Source organism: Alligator sinensis, unplaced genomic scaffold (genome assembly GCF_000455745.1).
Source record: "Alligator sinensis unplaced genomic scaffold, ASM45574v1 scaffold881_1, whole genome shotgun sequence".
Lineage (NCBI taxonomy): Eukaryota > Metazoa > Chordata > Crocodylia > Alligatoridae > Alligator > Alligator sinensis.
The window spans coordinates 1,404,134-1,418,387 of record NW_005842346.1 but is presented as its reverse complement, the minus strand read 5'-3'; the positions used below and the strand labels follow the sequence as shown (position 1 = coordinate 1,418,387).

The following is a 14,254-nucleotide window of genomic DNA, read 5'->3' as shown; positions in this document are numbered from 1 at the left end:
CTCCTTGAAATAATCCCACCTTCATTCAAAGTGGTGATTATCATTGTGAAGGCCTCTCTTTTTTTTTTTTTTTTTTTTTTTTTTTTTTTTAGCAGAATGGAAGTAGTTGCTTGCAGCTTGCACCATTGCAATAAGAGCCATTTGCTATACTACTGTCTTGTACAGTAACAATAGGGGCACTTACGCCAAATGACTGAGACAGGAAAATAGTACCAGTTACCTTTCTAGCTGGGCAAACAATATTATCTGAGCCTGGAAGGCAAGCCCAGACCAATGAAACAATTGGCCAAGACCACTTCTTGAGAACTAAAGTAAAAGACTAAGATGTACAGGTACCCAGGACAAAATGGAGTTGAACTGGTTTCTTGGCATTACATTTGCTATGCATGTGTAGCCCTACTTCTTGGTAAGAATTTTCCACAAGACTGGATGTGGAAGGAACAGCCAGTAGCTTGATACCCCTTCTTGGGTGGGAGAACTCTTGTGACGCATGCAGCATTTTTGCTGAAACAAATTTGGGTAACTGGAAAGCAACTGTGGATTAATTAAACAAACTGGGCAGTATCTAAAAAAATAAATAAATAAAATAAAATAAAATATACCCACATAAACCTTTCTAAATTACAAAATTTAGTAATGATCACTCTACTAAATGTGTTTAACATGGCAACCTGAAGTGGGTAGGTAACCAGAGAGCCTACTTGGCATACTGAATAAAGTCCACCTGTTTAACCAGTGAAACATTCTGAACTAAACATGATGCTTTCCTGAGCTAGTGTCAAGGCCTGACTAAAGGATTAGTGTGCATGTATGGATTTGTTTTTGGTGGTTGTTTTTGTTGTGGTTTTTTTGTTTGTTTTTTTTGTTTTGTTTTTAATTAACTCTACAATAGTGTAACCTTTGCATGCTCTTGGGCACTCAGCTTGGCAGTCAGTTTCTGTCCTTTGCAGAACATGAGTAACATCCTAAAAAAAACTGTAGTGCTCAAGTTGCATAGTATGTCAAGCCAGTTCTGTAACCCCATGTCCAACACTTGAAAGCACCAAGTGCACAATGGTCCTGCTTTTTCAGGAGGAAGTGGCAATGTGTGGTAGCATTTTTCAAATAGAAAGCAGCTACCACTCTTGGAGTAGATCTGGGTACCAGGAGTCCATCTGGTGACACTCTGCTTTTGATGTCCATATCTCTAAAAATGGGGCTTCATCCCAATTTCTCTTGAGGGTAGGGGGAGAGAGGTCCCCCTCTATTTGAAGGGCAGTTTACTCTTCCCATGAGCAGATGGACTTCATCTTCCTCTATGTAGAACAGTTTTAATATTTCATAGCATTCCACAGTGGGCTGCAGCTCTGTAGGGTTGCCTGGCTTTATTCAGCAATCTGAGGACTAAGCTGTCTTGTGGTTAGTGCTAGCTTTTCTTTCATTCACTGAAGTCTGGAATGGTGCCATGGCTCAGTCCATGGTATCTGCTTGCTGGAGAATGCATACCAGTAACATAAGCAAAAGGAATACAGCTTGGGATGGTGTTTTAAAATCCTCAAATACTTCCTTTGCTGCTTTCCAAGGAAGCAAAGATTATAATTTATACAATAACTAGGCTTGCTGTGGCCTAAAGTAAACCTGACTATTTGGCCAGAGGTTCCAAGTTTTAGTCCATGTCCAGACGAGCACAGCCATGCATCTGTGGCTCTGCAGATACAGTATGTGGTGCCACATACTGCATGCTCAGTTGCCCTTCACACTGCAAGGAAGCAGCATAAAGGGGGTCTTCAGCAGTGGGGGGGGGGGGTTCTTGTGTTTTCTCCCTTGCCACCCCATGGCTTCCTCCCCTACCCCACCCAGGATAACTTGCAACATGCCAGAGTGCACATAGTACAGGCAGTCCCTGGGGACAACCAGCACTGGCACAAGGCACACTGCTGTTGGCTGTCTCCAGGGAACCAAATGTCTGCACATCTGGATCTGGCCATATAGTTATATGAGCTTTTGGTTTCCCTGACTAATCTGACAGCTGGGATTGATACTATAACCCATTTAACCTTTCAGTCTCCTTCTCACAGTGGTGAGGCTGCTTAGAAAACTTATTTTTTGGTAGAATCTGTCAAGCTGACACACAGCCAGAATGTTCCTTTCATTTTGATTAACTTGCTCAGTCCATTTATCCTGACAAACCCTCTCCTTTGGGCAAGCTGCCTTGGTATCTAGTTCCCTCTTCTACACTACTCTGAAACTACTACATGCTTTGGTAAATGCTACTATTTTACCCAATTGCTTTTGAGAAGCATCTTGGCAAGTTCTAATTGCCCAGATAAGTAGCTCATCCCTAAGGAGCTTGTTTTTTCCTTTTTAAACAGCTATCAAACTGTTTGATCACCCCTGCTTTTTGTAGATTAGACCATAGTTCTTGGGCTTCAGGAAAAGGTGACAAGTCCTCTGGTAAAAGAACAGGTTGGGGGGGGGGGGCACGCTATTCAGAAAAGCTGGACATGTACATGCACCTGAGGAGCTGGCTAATGTGATTGCAAAGCAGCTGGCTGCTTTTCTCTGAAATCCATGGTCTCCCTCAATCACCGTGAGTTAACTAGAAAAAGCAAATATAATGCCCGTCTTTGAAAGGGAAGAAAGATCCAGGGGATTAGACTGGTCAACCTCACCTTGGTCCCTAGAAAATTCATGGAGCAGGTCCTCAAGGACTCCATTTCTAAGGACTTGGAGAAGGTGGTGATCAGGAACAGCTGTCCTAGATTTACCAAAGGGCAAGTCCTACCTAACTAATCTGATTGCCTTCTATGATGACTGCCTCTGTAGATGTGATGTATCCTGACTTCAGCAAGGCTCTTGATGCAGACTCCCACAGTGTTCTTGCAAGCAAGCTAATGAAGTATGGGTTGGATGAATGGACTGTAAGGTGGATAGAAAGCTGGCTGGGTTGTTGAGGGATCAATGGGTAGTGATCCAGTGCCTTGCAGTCTAGTTGACTGCAGTACCAAGTAGAATGCCCCATGGGTTGGTCCTGGGGCTAGTCTTGATCAATATCATTCATTTAATGATCTGGAAGATGGGATGGAGTACACCCTCAGCAAGTTCACAGATATCACCAAGATGAAAGGAGGAGTAGGTATGCTGGAGGATAGGGCTAGGGTTGAGTCTCCTTGTGGCCTAATCCTCCATTTTTCCTCTAGAAGTCTCATGAGGTTCAACAAGGACGAGTGCAAAGTTTTGCTCTTGGGACAGAAAGTCCTATATATTGCTACAGGTTTGGAACCAACTAGCTAAGCATCAACTTGGGAGAAAAGGACCTATGGGTTACAGTAGATAATCTGGCATCCTGGGCTTCATTAGTGGGAGCATTGCCAGCAGCTCAAGGCAAGTGATTCTTCCCTTCCATTCTGCATTGGTGAGGCCACATCTGGAGTGCTGTATCCAATTTTGGGATGCCCCCACTACAGAGAGGATGTGGATGAGCTGGACAGTCCAGCAGAAGGCAATAAAATTCCTTCAGGATTTGGGAAGGTGAGGCTGACTAGACTGCTTGGGGGAGGGGTATGCTAAAAATACTCGAGTGCCAGGATTGTGGATAAGAAAAGCTCAGCCCTGGGGTTGTGCTGGTAACTGTACAGAAGCTCAAAGAAAAAAGGCTGACCCAATCCAGTTTAGACCAATCTAACCTTTCTGGAACTTCTCTGCAGTTTGCACTTGAGTGAGTCTAAGTATAAGGTCTGCACTAGGGTGAACCAAGCTGGATTGGCTGGCCACTTTTAATATTATCTAACCTCTCCAAACATCTGTATGAAGCTTTATTTGGCTTCAGAAATGGAAGAATTTTGCCAGGAGGTGGTTCTGTTTCATAAAACTGACTCGTGTGTCTGTGGCTTCTGGTAATGATGTCTTTAAGATGCTTGAAATCCAGTCTTACTAGGCAAAGGACTAGACTTATACTAGTATAGGTGAGAACTAAAACAAGGTTCATCTAGAAATTGCTCATGTTTTAAGATTTCTGGTAATCCAAGACTGACTCTCTCTTTTTAGTTAATCCTAGAACAGTCTCTCTTAAAGCTATTCAGAGCTCGGTTTATGGAACTTAATTCTGAACTAAAACCCCTAACGGCTAGCAAATGAGCTGGGCTGCCAGGGTTGAAGCCTTTCCATCCTCACTGCAACACTGAAATGATGCAGTACACCGAAGACCTGACTTCCACCTCTTAGGCAGCCAAGCAGCCCTGGGTGCCCAATACCTACTCTTCCACCCTGTTTAATCCATCTTCATGAGCTTTATCCATCTAACATTAGATAAGAAGATGTATTAATGCATCTAGTAATTCAGATGCTTGCACTTTTTGTGATTTATAAAAAAAAAAAAAAAAAAAATTTGGGTACTGCCCCCAAGTGGCTGAGGGACCCTACCACTTGCTCCTGACTGGCAGGAAGGCAAAAACCATGATTTTTAAACATGGTGCTTGTTGCCTCCCCATCTAGTCAGCAAGAAGCAGCAGGGCCCCTCAACCAGTCGGCAATGACTGGGAGGGGACCTGCAGGGGAACCGGCAAGGATAAAGGTGCTGCTTCCCAGCCCACTTCTGCTATGAATTTGGTCAGTCCCTAGGTACTAATGTCACTTGTGAACAGTTTCCTGTTGCAAGCCATTTGTGCACATCTAGCTGTGGGTGTACCATATGAACTTGTAGAGGTGTCTAGATATGCAAAGTCATGTAGCCTTTAGGAAAATTTCAGCTTTCTGGCTGTAGAGAGATCAGGGACAGGACTAGAAGTCTGTTTGAAACTAGTAGATGCATTCCCATATTGATGGAGCCACAAATGTCTCAATGAGGAGTACTAAAACTGCAGAAATAAATAATGCTCTAAATTTACAAATGAGTCCCTACACTCTTCCATACCTGAACCCTTACTTGATTTCTATCTAGGCATCCTTGAAAATGGCTAAATTTAGTTGTAGCCATTTGCCTGCTTCCCTGGGACAGTTTCTTCATTCTAGCAGGATTAGTGGTCCAATTTGCCTGATGCTTTCTAAAGCAACATGGTATATAGCAAGAGACTGGGCTTGAGTGAAGTGGCCCCTCAGTCATTTTTCCCAAAGCTGCAACCTTCAACCTTGCTTGGCCTCTGTACAAGTTTTTATCTGTATGGTTGACCTTGACTTGACTATGCTCAAACCTCCTACAAACAGCAGGCAGCTGTCTAGCTGTTTGATTAGTATTAGATCACAGATGAAGCATGTAAGGGCCACAGCCTGCCCTAGCAAACTGGCATCCACATGCCCTCCTGTAGACTATAGTAAACTCAGTTGCTTAATTTATACTTTAGTTTGCATCTGCTCTAACTGATACTAGTTTAATAGTAATTTTTCTCTTTCTTTCTAAAGGTAAAATTATGCCTTCTAACTGACTATCTGGACTTACGATTGCACAGCAAGTGTTGCTTTCTCTAGTGCCTTTTGCAGTTGTGAGGGGTGCCTCCATCTCATGATGTCTAATGAAGTAGAAACAGCTAATGTTGGCACCCAGCCTGACCAACAGGCAGTGCCTAAAGCACAGCCTTCAAAGAAGGAAAAAAAGAAAGGTAAGATAAAATGAAATGCATTACTTGTAAGTGTGTATATTTTGAGGGGGGGGAGGGGCTCTGCCTTATACTGGGGTTAGGTCCAGGACTGCAGCATAACATGAGTAACTTCACATTGGACTGGCACACTAGGCTAGCTGTAGACTTTAAATTCCAATCTACCAATACCTTTCTTCAAACCTACTGAGCACCTAATGCTTCCAATTTTGTCAGGAGACAAAGATCCTGCCAGACTGAGAAGCACCAAATGCAAACAAAATATGCTTGTTCTCACTGGAGAATGACCAGATCAGTGTTTGTGGTCATACAGGTGCCCACCCACACTGAACTCTCAAACAAGCTGAGCTATGGGCAGCTTCTTCCTAGCTCATACTGATGAGAACATGGTCTCATCTACAGAACAGACATGTGGCTGATCTCTTCTGGGTCCCCATAAGTATCAAGATCCCTAGGGGTAGAAGAGAAGACTAAATAAAAATACAAAAGTTCTGAAAGCAAGGTAGAAACTAACTAGGTACCCAAGAATATGGATAAAGCATGAATACAGCTTGACTCTTGGCTCTTTCCAAACCAAAAAGCCTGAGTGGCGGAGCTTTGGTTCCTTCAATATGATCTGAAGGACCAATTGTTCCCTTATACCTGTGTACCAACCTTTCTTCCTCTATGATATGAGGAAAAATAGAAAAATTTCTAACTGAATGCTTTTACATCTAATGAAAAAAATGTTAAAGGCATAACAAGCTTCAGTTGATGCCTAGAAGTTCAACATCTAAAAAAATACTACTCTTCTAACACTTGAATTGAATTAATCATGTAGCAAGCAAGGTGCAAGACTGAGCAAAGGCTGGTAGCACTCTGTAATACTGGGGAAGTATGGGTGAAGTTGGTTGCTGCAGGCCACACTATAGAATAGTTAAGCATCTAGCTTAGGCTAGCAGTAGCAAATACTGCTTGAATAGTGTCATTAAACATAGCAAACTTTTGCTGCATTCATATGTGGGGCTTGGCTGGCAGTTGCTTTAAATTGCTGTACTGGTCTGAGACTTTGACTTGCTAGAAAAGTTCTATAATAGTTTGGACCATGCATCTTAAACTCCTTTATCTTCCTTCAGGGTCAGAAAAAACTGATGAATTTCTCTTGGCCCGATTCAAAGGAGATGGTGTAAGATATAAAGCCAAGCTTATTGGTATTGATGATGTCTCAGAAGCAAGAGGAGACAAAATGAGCCAGGATTCAATGATGAAGCTAAAGGTAGAGGCCTGAACTGCTCTGATCTATTTCCATACCATGGGCGCTCAAAGCTAGAGGCAGGTCCAAAGGCACAAAATTAAAGACTAATATATCTCATCCTGAACAAACAAGGCCTCAAAACTGGCCACTTCTCTCTTTTTAATATAAATTGTCCTTGCTGTGGTCCACATGCACTTGGCTACTTCATCTTTGATTTGGATCCTCCAATACTACTTGTATTGGTAAATGGCAAACATTCTTTTGGGGCTTTTTTCCTATAGAAATCTAGAATATCTAGTCAAACCAGCTCAGTAAGCCAACTTGCTGATAATCTGAAACTAATTTCTACTTGTAGCTAAAATCAACTTGTGCCTGACCCAGCACAAGAACAATGCTCTACAGGTTGCAGCAACAAATCCTCGGGAACATAGCCTTGGCTTCCATGCTTTGACTACTATGTGGCAACAGTACACATTTATGCATGCCAAGATGAGTAGAGAAGTAGTACAAATTTTAAGTGCTCATGACTGCCTTTCCCTCTTTGGGGGAGGAAAGCATGTGCAGGAAAGTACACTCAAGCTTGTTTTAACTGCAGCTAGGTCTGAGGTGGATATGGATGTGGCTTAGTAAGGTTACTAGAGATGTTCTGGTTCTAATGTAGAAACCATTTACAAGCTCAGCTCTGCATCATGTTGAGACATGCAATATCTAGCACAAACTGCTATTTTGAAACTATTATGCTTTTGTGCAAAGCCAAGACTAAGCTGCAAGTCCATTAAAACAAACTTGAATACTTGAGCTTCAGCTTATGCAACACCTTTTTTTTGTCACGCTATATTAATACACTAATACCAGTGCCTCTGCCCTATTAGGGAATGGCAGTAGCAGCACGTTCCCAGGGACAACACAAACAGAGGATCTGGGTGAATATCTCCCTCTCTGGTCTCAAGATAATTGATGAGAAAACTGGGGTAAGGCTTCAACAAACAAACTTACAATAATTTTTAATATGGGTTGTAACCACTAGAACTAGCATACTTCTTCACTTTAACCTGATGGGTCTAAAGGTTTGTTTCTTTTTCCTATTGTCTTCTATTTCTGTTCCTAGAATGGGGGAAGAATAGCACTCCAGTATCTGGAAGCAAGCTTACCTTCCTGTGTTACATTTTGCATAAAAACAATCCTTTTGCTTTTGGGGGCGGGGGGAAATAAATAAAATAAAACATGGTGTTGGCCAGCCTGCCTCACCTTGTATGTCTGTCTCTTATCAGTGTTTGCTTTTGCTCCACAACTTGCTTTCAGCCTTATTTAACTACTTCTAAGTGGCAGAGTACTTACTACTTTGCCATCACCAACAGTTGTGTAGACTGAGCATCTCAAACCTGGTGTCTGAACAACATTTTCATGTTCCAGGTGATAGAACATGAGCATCCAGTCAACAAAATCTCTTTTATTGCTCGGGATGTGACTGACAATCGTGCATTTGGTTATATTTGTGGAGGAGAAGGCCAGCACCAATTCTTTGCCATAAAAACAGCACAACAGGTATGAATCCCGGTCTTGGGCACTGGCACATTCTCACCATTTTGGTGAGAGATGCTTACAAGCACATGCTATTTGATACGATTCCATCAAAATGACAGCCTTGTGTCTGACATGAGGCTATCTTTTTTTTTTTCCCCCCCCCCCCCCCCCCCCGAATGGAATTGGTGACTCTAAGCTAAGCCTTTGTTTAGAGAAACATACTGTACTAACTCAATGCTCTGTAATGAAACATGTAAGTGTACTGCTCAATTTACTGCCTCCTAGGTTTTTGGTTTTTTGTTCTTTTTAACTTTTGCAAACATCCGACAGATGCGTTCTAAGAAGCTTAGGCTGCCACTGACACTTCAGGGTCTGGAGGAAGTTTCCTTCTCGGAATGCAGCAGGCCTGGGGTGGTGAGGTGGATAGATCTGCCTGCAACATACCATTTTGGGATCTAACTCAACCTGCCCAAGCAAATCTTTTTTTTTTTCATTTTTTTTCAAAGAATGAAAATGATAGTAATGACTTCATGCCTGAGTGTTCCTATACTAGGCAAGCCTCACCCACCAGTTCTACTATGTCTCAACCTTCCTTGGTTTTCCTCACTAACTACCATGTAGTAGAGGCACAGTAGATGTAAGAAGCACCATTCTCTACTCTGGGCACTTTAAAAGGCAGAACAAGCACCACTACATCAGAATTGCCATAAATAGTTTTTCCTAGCAAATGGTGAAATAAGTCCTCAGTTTTAACCCTAACATGACTTCTGCTGCCACTTATATTTAAAAAAATATATATATTTTTCCTATAGTAGTCTTTTTTTGGTTTGTTTTTTAAAGCCCTTACAGTAAACTCAAGTACTAGTTCAGTAAGTCTGGCTTGAAGTATTCAGAAAAAATGTCTAACTACAGGTCATGAACCTAAAGGCACCAGGAATCTTAATATTTTAATGCTTGCATTTTATAGGAACTTATTATCTTTTCTAGGCTGAACCTCTAGTTGTGGATCTTAAGGACCTTTTCCAACTAATTTATAACATGAAGAAAAAAGAAGAGGAGGATAAGAAAAAGGCATGTAAAGTATGCACTTTCAGACTATATAAGCTTTGGTTGTCAGGTCACCTGGAAGGTGACCTAGAGTGCTTTGATCAGCTAGTACTTCTCACTCTGCAAAATTAGCATCTAGAAACTGACACTGGATAATCACCTACCACATCAGTTGCTGTGGTGATGCCTGTGTATATCTTGATTCTAGATGCACATAACATCAGGAATAGTGACATCCTGTAGCTATGACCTACAACTAGGTCTTTTTTTTTCTTTTTTTCTTTCTGTTTTTAAATGCAGGTAAAGATGAAGGCTGACACTGGCCCTAATTGGACTTCACAGCAAATAAATAGTTGCTTTCTAGTACATCACTTACTATCTCCTCAGTCTGGCTAAGGATGTTGAACAGCTGGCAGGGGAAAAACTTGAACAGTTCTCTATAAAAGGGCATATCCCATCTAGATAACAGCTAATGCATATCATTTTTTTTTTCTCTCTCTCTCAGACTGAAATCAGTAAAACACTTGAGGTAAAAGCTACCTTGCAACCAAGTAATGCATGCCCTTCCAAACAAGGGGTTAAGTCCAGCTGTTTCTTTCCCCTATTTCACCCAGTGCTTATCTAGCAAGCATGTTCTAGAGGCTGTCTCCAAGCTTGCAACTGCTACTTTCAATCTTAATAACGAATATTGGGGCAACAGTAGAACGGTCTCCTATTTGTAGGAGTAAATAGTTTTCAGATAATCTGCTACTAGCTGACACCACACTGAAGAATAACTACTTTGATCTACTGACTTATTGTTGACCTCTGTGTGTGCTTCACTTATCTAGAATGGAGATACCTCACCTACTGATCAAGCTGATAAGAAACTGGTATGTTGCTACTCAGGCTTGTGCCCATGTTTGAGACTCGAGTATAAAAGTTCAGTGTAATATAGTAGTTACTTGATGTACATGGTCTCTACCAAACTGGGCTAGAAGTGTGGGGGGGGGGGGGGGGGGGGATTTCTTTAACACTACTTAGCCTGGTGTTAAGCAGCAACTTTTAGTACCAAATCTAACCTCTAACTTTTTTTTAAGGGTGTTGACCAGATGGACTTGTTTGGTGATATGTCTACACCTCCTGATGTGACCAGTCCCACAGTAAGTCATATCTTGTGAGATGGAACAAACCAAGATAAGGCTTTTAGCTTGTGGAACTGAGACCTCCCCATCTATATACTCAATTGGTTCACGGCAAGCAAGTGATTGCATGCTAGACTAGGCAAATACTACTTGATTGTGCCCAACTAGCTTCTTGCAGAAGAACCAAAGGCTGATCCACTGTTTATGATGACTATAGAAACAAAGGTGATACTAGTCATTAATTAATCCTGATGCAGTTTAGCTGGGCAATTGGATGTGTTGATACTGCCTAAATTGCCATGGGGTACTCCCTGCAGGAGTTGGGCAAAGATGTCATCTGAAAAAAAGGCTGTAGCTGGAGCCTACTATAAATTCTACAAGATTGACAGTGGAAGCCAACTAGCAAATTGATCCATTGAGCAAAACTTACTACCTGCTTAAAGTAACATGATCTGCTCATTGACATATCAACTTGGAAGTACTTCTTACTGTTCACTGCCTAACAATAAAACTCCATCAGCCTCTTAAGGGTTTAACTTTTAGTTTCTAAAGCAAATATCTTAAGACTGAAGCTTGTGGCTAATTCCACAAAAATCTAAGATGAGTGGATGGTTAGAAATGTTACACTAGTAATATAGCTTATTTATTTGGGGTTCTTTTGGGGGGCAGGGGGGGTTGTGCTTGAAAGGTCCTTGGCTATATGCCCACCACAACATTTGAACCCACTACTGCAACTTCAACATGCTAATATTGCAGATGTCGAAGATCAGTGTGCATTTGGGAATATTAAATGCAGCAATAGCTGGCTGAACTGCAGCTGTATACCTAAGCTAGGGACAAAAATAACTTGCAGACTAGCCACTTTCAAGATGTCCAGTTTGATCATATGCTAATGTGCTGGAAACTTACAAATTTAAACCAAAGTCCCCTTTTTTTTTGTTGTTTTTTTTAAGATTAACCTGGATTGATGTAGTAGCAGACAAACCAGTTTTAATCTAACCCAGTTCAATTGAGTTAACTGGGATCTGGGACAAGTTCAATCTCCCAGGATGCTTTGCACCTCTTGCATACCCCCTTGCCTCACCTAGGCAGAATAGCCTTGACCCAAGCTGTCTGCTCCAGCTGAGCAGGGAGGCATGCTTTTGCATGCCTGGCTTCTGGCCTGTCCCACTGCAGGCATGTTTCTGGCATCAGCAAGTAAATACACATCCATTCTTTACTGGTTCAACCTACAGCTTAGACTAACCTGCAAAGACTGAATCAATTTGGCTTTGGGCTTCTTGACTGCTTGGACAATAACAGCTGTTCATGAAGCTTTTCCACTCAATAGGAGGGCTCTAAACATGTAGGTCTTTCTTTGGGTGGGGTTTTTTTGTCTTGTTAGTATTTCATTGTTTCCTGTAAAAGCTCATTGGTGGGAACCTAGTGGATTTTTATCACTCCTGCACAAGTTTTTAACAGTCAACTTTCCAGGTATTTCTGAGCTCGCATCTTTCTACTGCTGTTGGAGAATGAGCTGTTTAAGAACTGTAGGCATATCTGCTGAATTTGATAATGTCACTCTAGAGGTGGGTGGGGATTCCACTTAAGTATCTCTAACAACTTCTCCATCTCCTTGGTCAAAATAAGGAGTTCTGATTGCTGATGTACACTAATGCTGTCCCTCAAGCCCACAATGGCTGCCTGCCTTCATACTGAAATATAAAACTAGTTTATATTGGCAGCGTTCTTGGATGCTGCAGCACTAATGGCACATTCCAACAGTACCGTTGTAATGTAACTAAAATTGGTGCCCTAGTCTCCTAGACAATGGGAGAACTCAGTCCAAGAGACCTCCTACAGACTACTGCTGGAATGAGGCAATGTAAAAACAGGGCACTCTGTAGGCAGGTAGATAAATAAACAAACTGCCTCTTCTGGGTGTAACATTGCTTTCATACAAATATATGAAACTTCAGAGCAATGTAGTGGAAGTGGCATTGCACAGCTAAGGAACCAGGCTCTTTCTGGGGGTGTAATTAAGTGACCTAAGCTCTAAAATTGTATGTCCTGATGGCCTTGTATGAGACATGCAACAAATTAGGTGTTCTATACTCCTGGAATAAGCATTTCAAGCTTGATAACTGCTAGAAAATTTTAATGGGTTGGACTATTTAAACAGCACAAAATTTAATATAAAACAGAGATTGCCTTGGTCTCTAGTTCACATTTTAACATCTAGATTGTTTTATATCCCTTGCTGCGTCATAAACAATGAATACATTTGGCTTGGAGTCTGAGATTTTTTTTTTTTTAAAACAATCTTGAACTAACTTTCCTCTTTCTTTCCGAACTAATAGGAAACTAAAGAGATCCTGTTAGTAGATCTTGAATCTGAAATTGAGAGCAGTAAAACTTGTATAAAAGAGGAGGATCTCTTCTTGAATGGCATCGCATCTCTTCCACGACCAAAGCCACAGCCATCTTTCTTGCCTGAAAGCTCTCTTTCTACCAATCTCAGCTTCTTTCCTACACCTACTCCAGATCCTTTCCGTGATGATCCATTTGCACAAACAGACAAATCTGTACAGCCTGCATTTGATTCTTCTCTAAAGCCTGCAGATCAGAAGAAGGAAAGTCTGAGTGGCTTGACTGTTCCAGTGGGGAATGGTGATATTGACTATTTTGGTAAACAGTTTGACCAGATTTCTAATAGACCTGGCAAACAGGAAATGCAGACAAGCCAGTGGCCTTTTGAGAGTAAGCAGCCTGCAGCAAGAACACCAAATGGGGTACCAGAGAGAGAACAGAATGGCTTTCTTGCCAAATCTCCAGTAACTCTGTTGGCAGAAAGCCATGTCAAGGGAGTATCCCTTCACAATGGAGTAAAGCTGGACTCTGAAAGCAACATCCAGCTTATGTCGCATGACTCAATAACAATAAGCCCACCTCCACAAAGTACCAAGCCAGGAAGAGGGAGGAGGCCTGCCAAGGTGAACCATTTTCAAACTTCTAATAGTAAAGTGCATGCTGCTCTTAAAGTCTGGGTGAAGGAAGCTTTCCTCTTTCTTGATGTGTTCTGTTAACAGTAGCTAAAATGCCTCGCAGCACAAATGGAAACCTTAATTCTATTCTACCTAGCTACCCATACTAACCCTTCTGCTGTCATGCTGCTTTCTGATATCATGTCTAATTACTAAACATACCCTGTCTTTCTCTTTTAATGCTGCCATACTTCACTAATTGTGGTAAGTGGTGTATGTAAGCTCAACTGAAGTAAAAGCTACAAAATTAATCTAGAACACTCCAGCAAAATTCAAGGAATGTGCATCTGGCAGTACAGCACCTGAAGCCCTCCTACCAAAAACCTTGCTTTCTCAACAAAATTACAGTATCTACTAAGTCTCTTTCTTTTCTTAATATATATTAAAAAGTACCTGTGTGCTAAAGTTTGAGGATGTTGCATGCCTTCTATTCAAGTTAATTCAAAGCATGCACTCTGCCAACTTATGGTTTAAATTCATGACGGTGTCTTTGTTTCTAAAGTTAGTTTGACTTGCTACATGCATTTGTGCTTAGAAGTGTGCATTAAGTTGATAGAACTCCAAATGCTGGGGTTTTTTTGGTGTTTTGGTTTTGGTTTTTGTGTGTTTGTGGCTTTTTTACTAGTCTCTACAGGGTGCCTGGGTGAATCTCTCTATGTCCAGCATGCCTACTTCATACACTGCCAGTGCCTGGGCTTTAAAGCAAACCAGGCCTAATCTTTCCTCTTTCCC

General features: G+C 41.6%; 1 protein-coding gene across 1 annotated transcript in view; it reads left to right on the top strand.

Annotated features, from left to right (window-relative positions):
- Window positions 1-5,376: 5,376 nt before the first annotated feature.
- DAB2 (DAB2, clathrin adaptor protein) overlaps window positions 5,377-14,254 on the top strand; it is a 16,289-nt gene continuing 7,411 nt past the window's right edge. Inside the window, exons 1-8 of the mRNA XM_014522397.2 lie at window positions 5,377-5,573; window positions 6,686-6,825; window positions 7,677-7,775; window positions 8,218-8,349; window positions 9,316-9,399; window positions 10,206-10,247; window positions 10,455-10,517; window positions 12,839-13,471. Of these exons, the coding sequence (XP_014377883.1) occupies window positions 5,477-5,573; window positions 6,686-6,825; window positions 7,677-7,775; window positions 8,218-8,349; window positions 9,316-9,399; window positions 10,206-10,247; window positions 10,455-10,517; window positions 12,839-13,471 (1,290 nt within the window). The 5' untranslated portion in view covers window positions 5,377-5,476. The remainder of the gene's footprint in view (window positions 5,574-6,685; window positions 6,826-7,676; window positions 7,776-8,217; window positions 8,350-9,315; window positions 9,400-10,205; window positions 10,248-10,454; window positions 10,518-12,838; window positions 13,472-14,254) is intronic.